General features: G+C 46.3%; 1 protein-coding gene across 1 annotated transcript in view; it reads right to left on the reverse strand.

Moving 5' to 3' along the window:
- Positions 1-14,608, reverse strand: part of PRICKLE2 (prickle planar cell polarity protein 2) — a 339,940-nt gene that overhangs the window by 48,926 nt on the left and 276,406 nt on the right. The window contains exons 4-5 of the mRNA XM_040995060.1: positions 3,504-3,617; positions 638-775 (exon numbers count right to left, since the gene is read on the reverse strand). Of these exons, the coding sequence (XP_040850994.1) occupies positions 638-775; positions 3,504-3,617 (252 nt within the window). The remainder of the gene's footprint in view (positions 1-637; positions 776-3,503; positions 3,618-14,608) is intronic.

The following is a 14,608-nucleotide window of genomic DNA, read 5'->3' on the forward strand; positions in this document are numbered from 1 at the left end:
CCCTCACCTGCTCACTCACCACGCCTGCACAAGGGCCTGGGTCTGGCATCTGGGGAGGGAGCTGACCCATTTTTAAAATACAATTTGGTCCCGTCACTTCTCTGCTCAGTACTCTCAGAGATGGCTTAAAAGGCCCTCCATGAGCCCTGCTTTCTATCTGATAATCTTCCCCCCTGACCCTTGCTCCCAGCTCCACCTGACAATTCATTACTTTGCTCATGCAAGAAACGCACCCCCTGCATAAGGCCTACAAGCCTGCTGGGTCCTCGGCCTTCTGCAGGATCCACACCCTCTGGTACATCTTGGCTCAAATGCCTTTTTCTAAGCAGGGCATTCACTGAGATTCATCTTAACATTTTAGTGTTTTCACATAGCCAGTACCTGCTAACACCCAGCCCTGAAGGACTTATCCTTTTCCATCAGTTGCATTTCCTATCTCTGACTCCCTCCATCCTCCATCCTATGACTTTCACCGCACAAGGTCAGCTTTCCCAATTTCTGTCCGCCGCACTATCTCCAAGCCTTAAGAACCCCACCAGGTGCCTTGTCGGGGCTCAGTGAAATGGCTGTCGGGTGAAGCAGTGGAGGGAGCAGACGCTATATCAATGCCGCTTGGCAGTCCCGGGTCTAGGCTCACCTGTTCGCAAATAGCGCCTGTCATGGTGACTGGGAAGGGCCTGACGTTCCCTCGGCCCAGATTCTCACGCTTCCTCTGATTGCTGAAGTGCTTCAGCTCCCTTTTCTCGTCCTCATCCAGGGAGTTGCAGTAACGGACCTGGGCAGACACAAAGCACAGCAGCTGAGAGGCCCAGAAGGTGCTCATGGAAACTAGCCACGTGGTGGTACAGCCTGAACTTGAACAAGACAGGGGATGACGGCCATGTAAGTTGAGCTTCTGTGAATGCCATCGACTGGACATGGGGCTTAGCAAAAGCTTAGGGAGTGGCCCTGCCTCTCATCTGACCACCACTCTCCGCGCAAATTCACCTGGCATGGCTTTGCATGCTGGACACGATCTTGGGAAGCACCACTCTGTCCAAACTGTGGTCTCCAAGAATGGCTTCAGGCCTGTGACCCATAACAATGGGAATGTGCTCAGGGTACAGGTCTCCCATTTCATCTTGGGAAAAATAGGGAAGCAAGGGCTTGAGGCTAGGGAAGTGACCCTGAAGCTTCTGGGCTGCCACAAGGAAGCTCTTGTGGGAAGTCCCCTCAAGCTTATTTGCATGCAGGAGCTAAAACACTGCCTGCTGGTCTGTAGCTGGGTGTGTCAACTTGCAAAACAGATTTTCCTACTTGTGAAATATAGAGACTAAATTAAAGCAGGGTGCAGAATTACAACAGAAATTCAGACCCAGTATTTCCTATTCTCACACCTGATTTATGTGCACAGTGGGAACTGCGCAATACTCTGGAAATGTTATTTCCTGTTGTTTTTTAAGTGGATCCTTTTTTTTTTTTAAGAAAAAATAAACTTGAATGCATTTATTGTAAAAGTATATTATGACTACAAATGGAAAATCAATATCACTTGCAAAACACAAATGGCGACCACAAAGCTAACAAGGGTAAAAAGAAAGTCTCACTGTTAGATCCTAACTGGGGACTTTGTTTACAGGAGATCTCAGAAAGGAGACCTCTTATGATGGCACTTAAAAACAGAGCTAAGGGCCCAGCATGATAGTGTAATGGTTAAGGTCCTCGCCTTGAATGCGCTGGGATCTTATACGAGCACCGGTTCTAATCCCGGCAGCTCCACTTCCCATCTAGTCCCCTGCTTGTGGCCTGGGAAAGCAGTCAAGGACGGCCCAGAGCCTTGGGACCCTGCACCCATGTGGGAGACCTAGAAAGAAGTTCCTGGATCCTGGCTTCGGATCAGCGTAGCACCAGCTGTTGCGGTCACTTGGGGAGTGAATCATCAGGCAGAAGATCTTACTTTCTGCCTTTCCAATTAAATAAATAAATCTTAAAAAAAAAAAAAACAGAGCTAGGCAGGAGACAGGGATGTGTGTCTTATCTGGGTGCAAAAGATGATATTGAAATACTGGCTTTGGGATCACCCTTTGTCTTCCATACGCCAAAGCAAATGGATCAAGTGCCCACTACTGAGTCCTGGAGACAGAATTCTGCCAATAAGGACATAGAAATCTGATGGGGTCTTCTCATCAGAACATTTTGCACCAAAAACACCAACAAACCACTCAAAGTAGAGAAGTGCTGCTATTCTACCCTGATCAAGTGCAGAGTTTAGAAACAGAATGTCTTTAAGAGAATGTTCCAGAGAGACAGTGAATGATCTGCGGTGACCTGAGCAGCCCAGAATATAAGGTTACGCCACTACCATTTTATGGACATGCTTGTAAAGCAGGGCACACCCCTCCTGCTTGTAAAAACCCGCATTTTCGCTTCTAAATTAGTTAACTGGGCATCAGGTTACAACGCCCGCCCTCAGCTTTAAAGGAGAAAGCATTATTTCTATTTGTTTTTATGAAGTCGGAAGTAAGCAGCGGGATGGGGACCAGCCGATCTCTTTCTAGGAGTGGCTTCGCCTGTAGAGCTTGCGTCTGGCTTACTTTAACGGATTTCTGAGATGATCCCCTTTGAAAGTGGAATGGGATGAGACTTAAAACAGCACCTCCCCCCACCCCAGGGCTATCCAGACGCCGCAAGCGGGAGGGGTTAGTTGATAGAAAACTGGCAACTGGCTCTATAAGGTTTTTTTTTTTCCTTCCCATGGAAAATCTTTTTCTTTTTCTATTTGTTTTTAATGCAGTCAGAAGGAAGCAGACAGCTCAATATTACAGGTTTATCCTTTGTATACACACACACACACGTGCACACATATATGTATGTATACACATATAACCAAATACCTACAAATTCATTGCTAGCTTATTCACCTCTCCTGCATGAAAAACTTTTAAAGACTGGCTTACTAATCTCCCCTTAAGGATCCATTGTGCTGGCCAGATTCGTGCTTTCAAAAGAATGGACAGTCTGTAGCTCACACATTGAAGCATTCCATTTGAGACTAACCCTTGTTTAAAGCCCCAGATCAGCGCACACGGCTTCTGAGGGCAGTGCAACGTGGAAAAACGTGCATGCTGATTTAATAGGAAAGGATGCTGAACATCGGAGCCTCAAAGTTTTTTGCATGGCTGGGATTTGGCCCAAGGGGTCCCCAGTCGTCATCTCTTCGGCTACACAGGCAAGCCTAGGACACAGCTTGCACGTGATCTCTGCAATTTTAGGGTTCTCCTGTGATCCCTCAGCAGCCATTAGTGTCAGGCGGGAAGGCTAAGCCACTATGGAAAAAGGACAGTCTGCTTTCTGGTCGCACTTTCCAGACGGTATGGGCCAGTTTCTTTTGGCTCGCAGGAACGTAGATGAAACCTACAATAAAGCCCCAGATTTTTCCCTTGGCAGGCTCACGCGTTATGAAAAGGGGGCCCATCCACAGGAAGGGGAGAGAAGCCTTCTCCAGCCCCCCTCTGGCCCCTTACCTCATTGTCGTGTGGGGGGAGTTGGTGCAGCAGCTGCTTGATTCGCAGCTTCTCTCCAGGACTGTTGACATAAGGGACCTTCTCCTCTGGGAGGCAGCTGTAGTACTGGTGCACCTGAAGGACAGACGACACACATCACCCGTCCAGTTTCCACAACGTTGTGTGCCAATGCCCAAGCTCTGGGGAGAAGATGCCCTCGGTGAGGCACTCCCACCCGGCTTCTAACGTCCTCAGCCTTCAGGGAACTCAACAGTCCGCTGAGTTCCCAAGTAAAAACAGACACACACACATCCTGATAAGAGCGCAACTGCATCACCCACATCTTGCAATCTCCCTCTCTCTGCCAACGAAAAAAAAAAAAAATCAAGCCTGTGAACTTTTCCAAAAAGGAGAATTCAGCAAATGTGCTGGTGGCCCCAGAGGGCAGAGCTTTCTCGGCAAACTCCCGCGAGCGCTGGCTTTACCATTTTTCTCCGTGAGGCTCCAGCCTGGGATGTGCCTCCCCAAGCCAAAGGGATATGTCAGCACCTGCCTCGGCCCCACAGCCAAAGCCAGGCCCTGGCACTTGGCAAACTCCTGGGTGCTTTAGTCTCCACCTAGGCAAACAGCCTTCCAGCTTTTGAGCCGTATGTGAGGCAGGCAGCAGTAGACAGTCAGCAAAGGGAGACTCACTAAATTGGGACCGTAGGACACGTCATTAAAACCTATCATTAACGTGCGGATTTGTGTACATCCTGGAAGGTCCTGCTTAACAACTCTTAGGTCGCATCCTCTACCTCCTGAGACACAGTCTACCCTCACATCTAGCATGGGAAACACCAAGTATCTGATTTTGTTTCAGAAAGGAAAATAGCCATCCTGCCAGCCCATGTGGCTGTGTGCGAAACTGGAGAAGCAAAGAAAAAAGGCTGACCAAAAGAGAAGGTGTGCCATGGGACAGGAGGGGCAAAAAAAAAAAAATGCCACCAGTTCTGAGATCTTCGTGGAAGTTCCTCTTCCTTTGCACAATCATTGGTTCTGCTGCAGCAACAAGCCATTCATTCAACCAAATGCAGAAGAAGGCAGAGAATGGGGACTCCATGGTCCTCGGCTTCATTCATACTCCACGCATTTGGTCTCACTCCTTTGTACTGAAAGAGCCCCGGGTATCAACACATGCTTTGGGAATGCTGGGGTGAAGATGTGCAAAAGCTCTGTCTCCTTTGATCTCCCACAACTCAGTCACAGTGTTATAAATGAAGGAAGCAAGCCTCTGTGATGACAGGACCTTCAAAAACATAAAAACCATCTCTATTTTCCAAACTAATGATCACAACCATTGGCCACCATGGGCCTGTCGTTCTGTTCATCACATCCAAGAGGCAATGGCCAACAGGGTTCTCCTGGCACACGGGCTGGCTTTCCAGATCCTCTCATTGGAGACAGACACCTGGCAGGAAGCTGCATCCCTGGAATGGAGGGAGCCAGCTCCGGGTTTTGATGGCAGCTCATGTACTGCCAGCACTCCCTGAGCAGGGAAAGCAAGGCACAGACCACAAGAGAGTCTGAGATTAATACCTGGCTGCTTGCCCACCTGAAACTCACACACCACCCTGCCAATATCCTGGCAAACGAGCCTGAATCATATGCCTCATCAGATCTAGGCCCGGTCTGAAGACGCAGGTCCGTCTTGGTGTCTTGGGGGAATGGGCTTTGTCTCCCAAATCAGAAGAGTGCTTAAGGCTTGGTGCAATGGCTCAACTGGCTGATCCTTGCAATTGCCAGGATCCCATATGGGCATTAGTTCATGTCCTGGCTGCTCTGCTTCCCTTCCAGCTCCCTGCTTGTGGCCTGGGAAAGCAGTAGAGGATGGCCAAAAGCCTTAGGAACCTGCACCTACATGGGAGATCCAGAAGAAGCTCCTGGCTTCTGGTTTGGGATCAGCTCAGCTTTGGCCACTGTGGCCATTCGGGGAGAGAGAGAGAGAATGCCTTGCTGCACCATCACTTCATCAGTTGTTGAAGTCTATTGATAGATATAGAACATTATGAATAACTGCTACAGAACTTACTGGAAACTACTCCCTCTCGCCCTCACTGTGCTCACAGCCCATCTTCACTTCTCAGAGCACAGGTCTCCTCGCCACCATCGCCACCAATTCAGCGCCTCCCCCTGCCAACAAATCAGAAGGCTCTCCCAGGGCATGTCCTTGAAGCAAACCTTCAAGGAGACAGTCCACGGCAGACCCAGTTTGGGACATCTCTGCACCTTCCATAGCATGGCCAGCCTGCAAACAGCCAGGACTGGGCCAGGCAGAAGCAGGGATGTGGGAACTCAATCCAGGTCTTCAACATGGGTAGCAGAACCCAATCACCCGAGCCATTATCAATGCTCTGAGAGTGTGCAATAACACGTAGGTGGGATCAGGAGCTGGGGCTGGATACTGAAGCCAGACAGAGTATGACACAAGCATCCCAACCAGTGTCTTAACTGCTACACCAAACTCTTGCTCCCAAGATGTTGAGTTTTTATAATTAATTAATTAATTAGAAAGAGTTAGAGAGGAATCTTCAATCTGCTGGTTCACTCTCCAGGCTAACAGCAATCAGCATAGAATCAGACTGAAGCCAGGAGCCAGGAGTTTCACCCACGTTTCCCACGTGGGCAGCAGGAGCCCAAACACATGGTCCACCTTGGCTGCTTTCCCCAGGCCATGAGAAGGGAGTCAGATAGCAGTGAGTCTCTGGGATAGGAAATGCCACCTTCCACATGGGTGCAGGGTCCCAGGGTCCTTGATTACTTTCCCAGGCCACAAGCAGGGAGCTGGATGGCAAGCAGGCTGACAGGTTTAGAACTGGTGCCCATATGGGACCCCAGCACATGCAAGGCAAGGACTTTAGCCAATAGGCTACTGCACCAGGCCCAGGATACTGAATTATTAAGTCTCTGAATGTAGTAACTACCCTTGGGGGAATGCAGTTTCATGTTTCCCGGATACCTTCTATTACCCTTTATATTTCAAGCCTACTGGTGAACACAAGAAAGCTATGCTTTATACTAGTATTCTAATATTCCCCAAATATATAATACACACACACACAAAATATCTTACACAAGGTTGGCAACACTTTAACGGGTGACTTAGCAACTTACATATTTGTCACTAAGACAAATCTAGTTACATTGACCAGTAACCTACCAACACTACAGACCACAACAGAGGTGATCTGGCTAGTTTTGAGGAAGGACATGAGTTCATCAGTGCTGTGTCACTTATGGTCCTTTTTAACGTCTGTGCAAGATGAAAATGCAACCTTTCTACTGTTGGCTTCTGTGACTTCTCTGGTGTGTAGGTGCTACACTTGCCAGGTTATTCACGGAGAAAATGGGTTAGCAGATGGATGGGGAGGAGGGACCAAGAACTCTCCAGAAACCCAGCCTTCCTCTGGCAGAATTCGCTGGACTCTGGCTTGCTCTGCAGCCAAACAGATGGACAGCCAAAACCACCAGTGGTAAGAGTAACTGGGTAAATGTCTATACTTTATTATTATTATTTTTATTAATTACATTGCATTATGTGACATTGTCTCATAGACTCTGGGAGTCCCCCAACCCATCCCCATACCCTCCCCCTGTGGTGGATTCCTCCACCTTGTTGCAGTATTACAGTTCAAATTCAGTCAAGATTCTTTCATTGCAAACATAGAGTCCAGCATCTTATTGTCCAGATAAATTCATTGGTTTCTTGGGGAGACCATCTCTGGTCTGAAAGCAGAGCTGGCAGAATATCATCCCAATCAATTAAAAGCCACAACATAACATCAACATCAATTTACAACATTTTGGAATTAATTGAATGCCTACACTTTAAATCTTCATTTCAGGACTACCCCTCTGAAAATGCTGCAGATCTCTTATTTTAGTTCAGAGACATATCACTTGTTCATTTTTAGGAGCATACAAGCAAGCCTAAAAGACTGCTGCTGATGATAATCACTAGCGAATCATTATCCAGTAGGCTGGTAATTCTGTTTTTCCTCTTGTGTGTAGGGAGTCCCTGCCTTCAAAAGCATGCCGGTAGAAAGTGCTAGAAAGTCCGCTCTGTTCAGACAATCGCAGGAAAAGGTGTCCTGCGACTCTGCTCTAGGTGAAGTCACCCTAGGTAGACGTTCCTTGAACAAGAGAGCATTCTGAGCACAATAAACTGGCTTAGGAAAACGAAATAGCTGAAGGCCTTTATTCAAGGTGTTACTGCCATCAGAAAAGCTTGGCAGCAACTCCAGCCTGTGTCAGACAGATTGCAAGAGGGTTAGTCAGAGAGCAAATAAAATCTACGAAGCAAGGCCTCGCCCACTTGGAGAGACCGGGCTTGTTAGCAGGAGCTGCACGTTCGACACCATTTCTGCCTGGGCAAAGAGACCGAAGGCATAGAGAAAAGTGCAATCACCGAAGAGTGTGCAAAGAAAAGTATGCAAGGCACATGATTTCAATCAGTGATTCTTCAACTTTTGGCTTGCCTTACAATCATCTGAAGGCTAAGTGAAAACACAGATTCCTAATATTACTGGCCTGGTGTGAGGCCCTGTAATCTGCATTTCTGATCGTTTCTAAGGTCCTGTGCTGGTCCAGGGAGCACACTTTTGAGATTTTTAGAGCTATCTGGCCTCTCTCCCTCAACAACCAACCCCACGCAGTGGTCGGATCTTTTATCCAGGAGATCCAGAGAGCTACAGGGGAGAAAGCAACGCTGGCCACCACCCCCACACTGTTTTCTTACATATCTGCTTTCACACACTCACATGTGCACATATGCACACATGAAGCCAGGAAATTCCACCAGCTTTGGCAAGACAAGCAGTCCTAAGGACAAAGCGCTCAGACTTTTCAGCAGGAGCCTTTTCTGTCTCTAAAAGCGTTCTTATCTTCCTGGTGCAGAAACCCAACAAAGAGAAGTCAGACATTCTTGGTAGATCTCGGCATTAGCTGTTCCTCACGGCTGAAATAAAGAAAACGATCGATGAACTACTTATTGACTGAGTGGCTTGCACTGTAGGTTTGAAGTGTTTCTTTCTGTCTCTATCTTTCTCTCTCTCCTTTCGTTTCTTCTTTTCTATTCTCTTCTTGGCAATCCTCCCCATACCCTGAGGTGAGCATCTGATACTCATCAGAACGAATATGACAGTGTTAAACAGTGGTGAAGCAGTCTTTGAACTTGACTTTCTCATCTTCCATCTTCCACCTCTGTTATTTACAGATTCTTGAATTTCATCAAGGAAATAAACGACACTGACAGAAGGACAGGAAAGAAGACAAAATCGAAGTAGAAGAAATATCTGTTAGATTTGAATGGCTGACCAAGGGGATGCTGAATGTGTGTTCCTGTGGTGTTCTTTGTAATACTGCCAACACCGTTTTCCCAAATGAACTGACACTGAGCAAACACCTTGTCTCTCCTGTGTGGAGATGCTGTGATGTACTGGCTAAGCTGCCTTCTGGGGTACCTGCATCCCACATCAGAGCTCTGGTTTGAATCCTGGCTAGTGTGCTTCTGATCTAGGTTCTTGCTAATGTGCATGGGAAGCAACAGATGATGGCTAAAGTTCTTAGATCCCTGTCAATCCCAGGCTTCTGACTTTGACCTGGCCTAGCCCTGGCTCTTGCAGACAAATGATAAGTGAATCAGGAAAGGAAGATTTCTCTCTCTCTCTTTTCCACTGCCTCTCAAACAAATCAATCTGAAAGACAATAACAGTTTTTCCACAACATAATGATGGTGTCACAGACAGTTGTCTACTCACGACCATTTTTCTTAGAATACCAGTATTTTACCTATAGGATCAATATGCCCAAGTGCCCAGTGAAGGACAGAATTTCTGCACCTCCCCAGTGGCGACAGGTAGCCAGAGAGATCTACTTTAAGCAATGACATTCAAGGTTGCAACTTCTGGAAGAGTTCTTTCAAAAGATGCTGAGCAGTTGGCAAAGATCCATTCTCTTTTCTTCCTTCTTGGAACTTGAACAGAATGGCTGGAGTTCTAGCAGTCATACTGTATCATAAAGTAATCTTAAGAATGGAAATTATAGGTTGAGGGGAATGGGAGCATAGAAAGTTAGGAGCAGATCTGATTGCTTACAATTTCACTTGGAGCCACCAGACCAAGCTGGCCCATCTCTGAAGTTCTTTTACCAACAAGAGAAATCAATAGTTCTTTCTTTACCATCTCTGCTTTCAGGGCATGACAGTAGCTGCTACATGACAACGGCAAGGGCTCTTGAATTACCTCTGAATCTTTCTGAGCATTATTGCCATTCATTCCCCTAGGACTACAAAAGAAGCCCAGAACTCTTGTGTGTTTACAAAAAAAAAATATTTACTTAACTAAAAAGCAGGATTATGTCCCAGGCGTTGGCTTAACACGCTATACCACAAGGCCAGCCTTGTAAAACCCTGCATTGTAAACCAACAGCTCCCACGATACCAAGAGAAACACTGGTTTAGGGGGAAGGCACACCCCGCCCACAAGGCAAAGGGACGAAACCCTGCAGTGTCATCTCTGATATCAGCTGACACATTCGGAGGTTTCTCTAAAAGCCCATCTTAACCCAGGCATGGATGAGAAGCTGTGGCCTTCACATGCATTTGGAGCCCGGTGAGTAATCCACCTTAACCTGCAAAGGTATAATTTGGAATATTCCTCAGCTCCTTGGCAGGCAGGGTGAGGGGGAGAGCCTGGGTTTGAGGCCCATGGTGGTTTTATGAAAAGATTGTGCTGGTTTCCTAGTGGGGACCTGGAGGACGACCAGGAAGGCTATGAGCAGGTGGGATGGGACTGCATCTGAGGCTCTGTTTGTTCACTGGGGCCCACCCACCAGAATTTTATCACCCCAGGGAAGAAAAAGGGTTCAGCAGCTTCTGACAGGTGGCACGGCACCAAGTTTGGCTCCTTCTCTTCTCTCCCGGAGACCCACAGTTTTAACTTTAATTGGTTTACTCAGGAAGTAATTGAGGAAACAGCAGCCTAATACCCAAGGTCTGAGCAATGTCTCCAGCATGCTTACACTCCCACGGGCTTGGACTCGGGATGAGGAAAAAACAACTCTCTGGGGGTATTTTCAGTGAGGAATCTTTCAGAGATTTCCTCTCTGTTGTGGGACATCACTTGACGTCCAATACAGGAGCAAACCGTGTCAACTGCAGCTTCGACTGCATCCACAGCCCAGTCACTTTCCACTGCCCTCACACATCAGTCCAGCCATGATCAAGTGCTCACCTCAATGACAACCACGGCCGCTTTGGACTGTGCAGTTGTCACGAGACCTCCGAGAGCCTGTTTGGCACAAAGCACCACAGAGCCACTGTCCTGGCTTATAAATCAGGGCATGGCACTGCACTGCTCAAAAACCTTAACCCTCTCCCACCCCTCTCTGATTCAAATCCTTAGACCTCATTGCATCATTGCGATATTCCTTCCTTAAAACCTGGCTGTCTCTCTTCCTTACCATATTCCTCTTGATCAGGCCTTTGGCCCACAATGGCCTCATCCCTGTTCCTTTCACTCCAAGACCCTTTCATTTATTTATTTTTGAAAGATTCATTTTATTTGTATTGGAAAGGCAGATAGAGACAGAGAGAGGATCTTCTGCCTGCTGGTTCACACCCCAAGTAGCTGCAATGGCTGGTGCTGAGTCAGTACGAAGTCAGGAGCCAGGAGCTTCTTCTAGATCTCCCGCATGGGTGCAGGATCCCAAGGCTTTGGGTTGTCCTCAACTGCTTTCCCAGGCCACAAGCAAGGAGCTGATGGGAAGCAGGGCTGCCAGGATTAGAACCAGCACCCATATGGGATCCTGGCATGTGTAAGGCGAGGACTTGAGCTGCTAGGCTACCATGCCAGGCCCAGAGAGGCCTTTTTAAACCATTTTTTCCCTTAATCCGTCACCCAGTGCTTCTCACTGGGGGGAAATACTGCCTCCCACCCCTCTCTCATTGACATATGAAGTGTTTGGAGACACTTTGGATTACAACAATTAGGGTAAACCAATGCTAGTGGCAGAGCCCAGAGTTATTACAAAACATTCTACAATACACAGGGAGTCTACGCAGGAAAGAACGATCCTAATCAAAAAACATCAACAGCCAATACGTTGATAAAGCCTTAATCTAATTCTCTCCAAAAAAAACATATCAGCTGCTGACCTATGACCCATTTGTTGATTACCTGTCTCTTCCCTTTAGAAAGTGACCATCCAGGATACTCATCGCAAAAGGAGCCCCGAGAGGAGTGAACACTTGGTAAGTGCTTCACACAGGTTTGCTGGGTGGATACATCCTGTGTGCTGGCTCAGGTCTCTCCCCGACTGATGTATCAAAGGATCCAGACCAATAACGTGCCGCCAGAGAAGATACCAGTGGTTACAAGAGGATTAAGAATAAAGGTTTCCTTTCATTCCACCAGAGTACTAGCTGTTTATACAGAAATAGCTGGTGTGGCGTGGGTAGAGGACACTCTAAGCAAAGGGAGCGTGGATCAACTGCCAAGGTACTGTGCTTTAAGCGGGAGACACAAAACGATGCTATTTATATTTGAAGTCAGAGTTCTTTTTAAACTGACATGACTTAGTTCAAACAAAGGAAGACACTTACACTATGTGCTAAGCAGGCACTGGAATTCAAAAGCACATCATTTATGTTGTTCCCTTGTCTGTTAGCTCTCATATACTGACTGTTCCCAGCCCTTCTAGGTTTGTTATATTTTATTTAGAACACTAACCTTCAGTGTTTGGTTAGAAAATACTTTCTACTTTGTTTGACGTACTACCTGACATTTACTTTGAAGAATCTTAAAGAAAAAGTCTCAGAAATGGAAGAACTTGAGATTTAGATGCTTTTCCTTTAAGTTAGGATTATATAGAGATTTCTTCACCAAATTGTATGAAAATACTTTCGACAGAATGCTGATATGCTTGCATACACAGCTTCCTAAAAATTCTCCAACAGTTGCCTGTTTTTTCGGCAGGAGGGTAGGAGGTTTCAACAGTCCTCTAAAATGTGCACATGGAATCCTGACTTTTCATGTGTAATTGTGCTGGGAGAAAGTATTTTCCAGAAGGTAGTTAAGGTAACTGAGATCTGGGGTGGGGCCTCATCTGCTACCACTAATGTCCTTGGAGGAAGAGACACCAGGATTGTACACACAGGTGGAAGGTCACGTGAGGATGCAGTGAAGCACCTGCTGTTTGCAAGCCAGGAACTTTACCAACATCTTCACTTTGGACTGCTGGTCTCCAGGCCTGCAAGAAAATACATGTGTCCGTGGTACTCTGTTATGGTCGATGAGTGAATGACAATATTCACTTGTGAGAAAAGGACACTCAGGTGAACAAGGAACTGTCCTTGGGCTCCAAGAGGTTATATTTGCTGGAGTGGATAAGAAGCCAAATGGTAACAAGACAAAAGAAAATGAATACAAAAGCCACAAGAGACAGACAAAAACTACATTGGTCCAAAAAAGAAAACGAGAACACCCTTGTAGCACTTGTCAACATCAGAGCTATGTAAGCTACCAACACGAGATCAGTGGATGTTGGGTTGGGAATGCATAGGTGGTAGCATGCCATTGTGTGATATTTCCACCTTATAGATCTAACAGATGGGCTGGCAGTGTGAGGCAGTGGGTAAAGCAGGATCCAATGTGAGCATCAGTTCAATTCCTGGCTGCTCTGCTTCCGATCCAGCTCTCTGCTAGTGGCCTGGGAAAAGCAGCAGAATGTGGCCCAAGTGCTTCAGTTCCTGCCATGCACATGGGAGACACAGAGGAAGCTCTGGGCTCCTGGCTTCAGTGTGTTGCAGCCATCTGGGAGTGAACCAACAGATCAAAGATCTCTCCCCTCCCTCTGCTTTCCTTCTCTGTCTCTCTAGGTATCTCATTTTCTCTTTCTCAGTAACTTTTTCAAATGAATAAAGCAAAGATTTTTTTTTTAAACAATATGTAAGAGATAAAGGAACTCAAGCATCTAGATAAACATGTAATACGGCAAAGTAACCAGGAAGTGATGAGTTATGTGTATTCACTCTATTTAATTTCAATATAATTTGTTCCACTGCACATTTGTATAACTTAAATTTTACAATGGCGTGTTGAACAAGCGACTTACAAAATTCCTGAAAACTCACCAACTGGTTTCTACACTGGTTTTTACATGGCATGGACGGGCTTCTGTGCTTTGCTCTCAGTAATATACAATTTCTTGGGCAAAGTTTCTTTAAGACAATTAGAAGAATGGAATGGTGGAAGAGCGGTGTGCAGGGATTACACAGCTAAAGTATACTTTAAAGGTGAGGAGGACAACCTATCTGTGGAACACTAGCTCTGCCTTCAGTCATCCTGCCAAATCACATCTTAAGCCAAGTGATTCCCCCCGCGGCAGACATACACTCCACACAACTCACTTCTCAGGCCTCTCATGTTTACCAAATCCCTTCCCGACATCTCGCCAGAATTCCTCTACACCCCAGACATACACTTATTCTTCTCTCTAGCGCTTTTTCTTCTTTCTAAATCTCCAGGCATACTACAGAACTGAACAAACACGTTTATGTGCTAATAGGTGCTTTATTTCTCTTAAGGATAAAGAGGATGCGATCTGGATGTACTGTAGTTCGCCATTAAAAAATAAATAAATAAAAGCCACCAACAAATCCTTCTACCTTAAATCATGACAGAACATTTTCGTTTTTAAACCAGCATATAATTGTCACAAGGGGTTCTAGCGGGTCCATACTGGAGAAGCAATAAAAGATGTATCTGGAACAATGAAGGGTTCTGGGATGTTAGTCACACATCAGCTATGTTATTGCTTACTTGGAGCATAAGAGAAAGAAGCCGTACTGGGTCTTTCAGGTTTGGGTCCTGGTTAAGACAAATGCTAAGTCTCCAGCTTTGGCTAAGTTACCTAGCCTCTCTGGGCTTCTGTGTTTTCATTCTTAAGCCTAAATGAACTGTAATCATCTTACAGAAGCATTATGAGGATTAAAGGTAATAACAGGATGGAAACAAACTGTGAACACTAAGGACATACACAACTGGTAGATCAAAATTCTTCTAGAAAATAACAGCACCCCAAGGAAT

This window comes from Ochotona curzoniae, unplaced genomic scaffold, assembly GCF_017591425.1.
Source record: "Ochotona curzoniae isolate NIBS_2020 unplaced genomic scaffold, NIBS_Ocur_1.0 contig_908, whole genome shotgun sequence".
NCBI classification, from domain to species: domain Eukaryota; kingdom Metazoa; phylum Chordata; class Mammalia; order Lagomorpha; family Ochotonidae; genus Ochotona; species Ochotona curzoniae.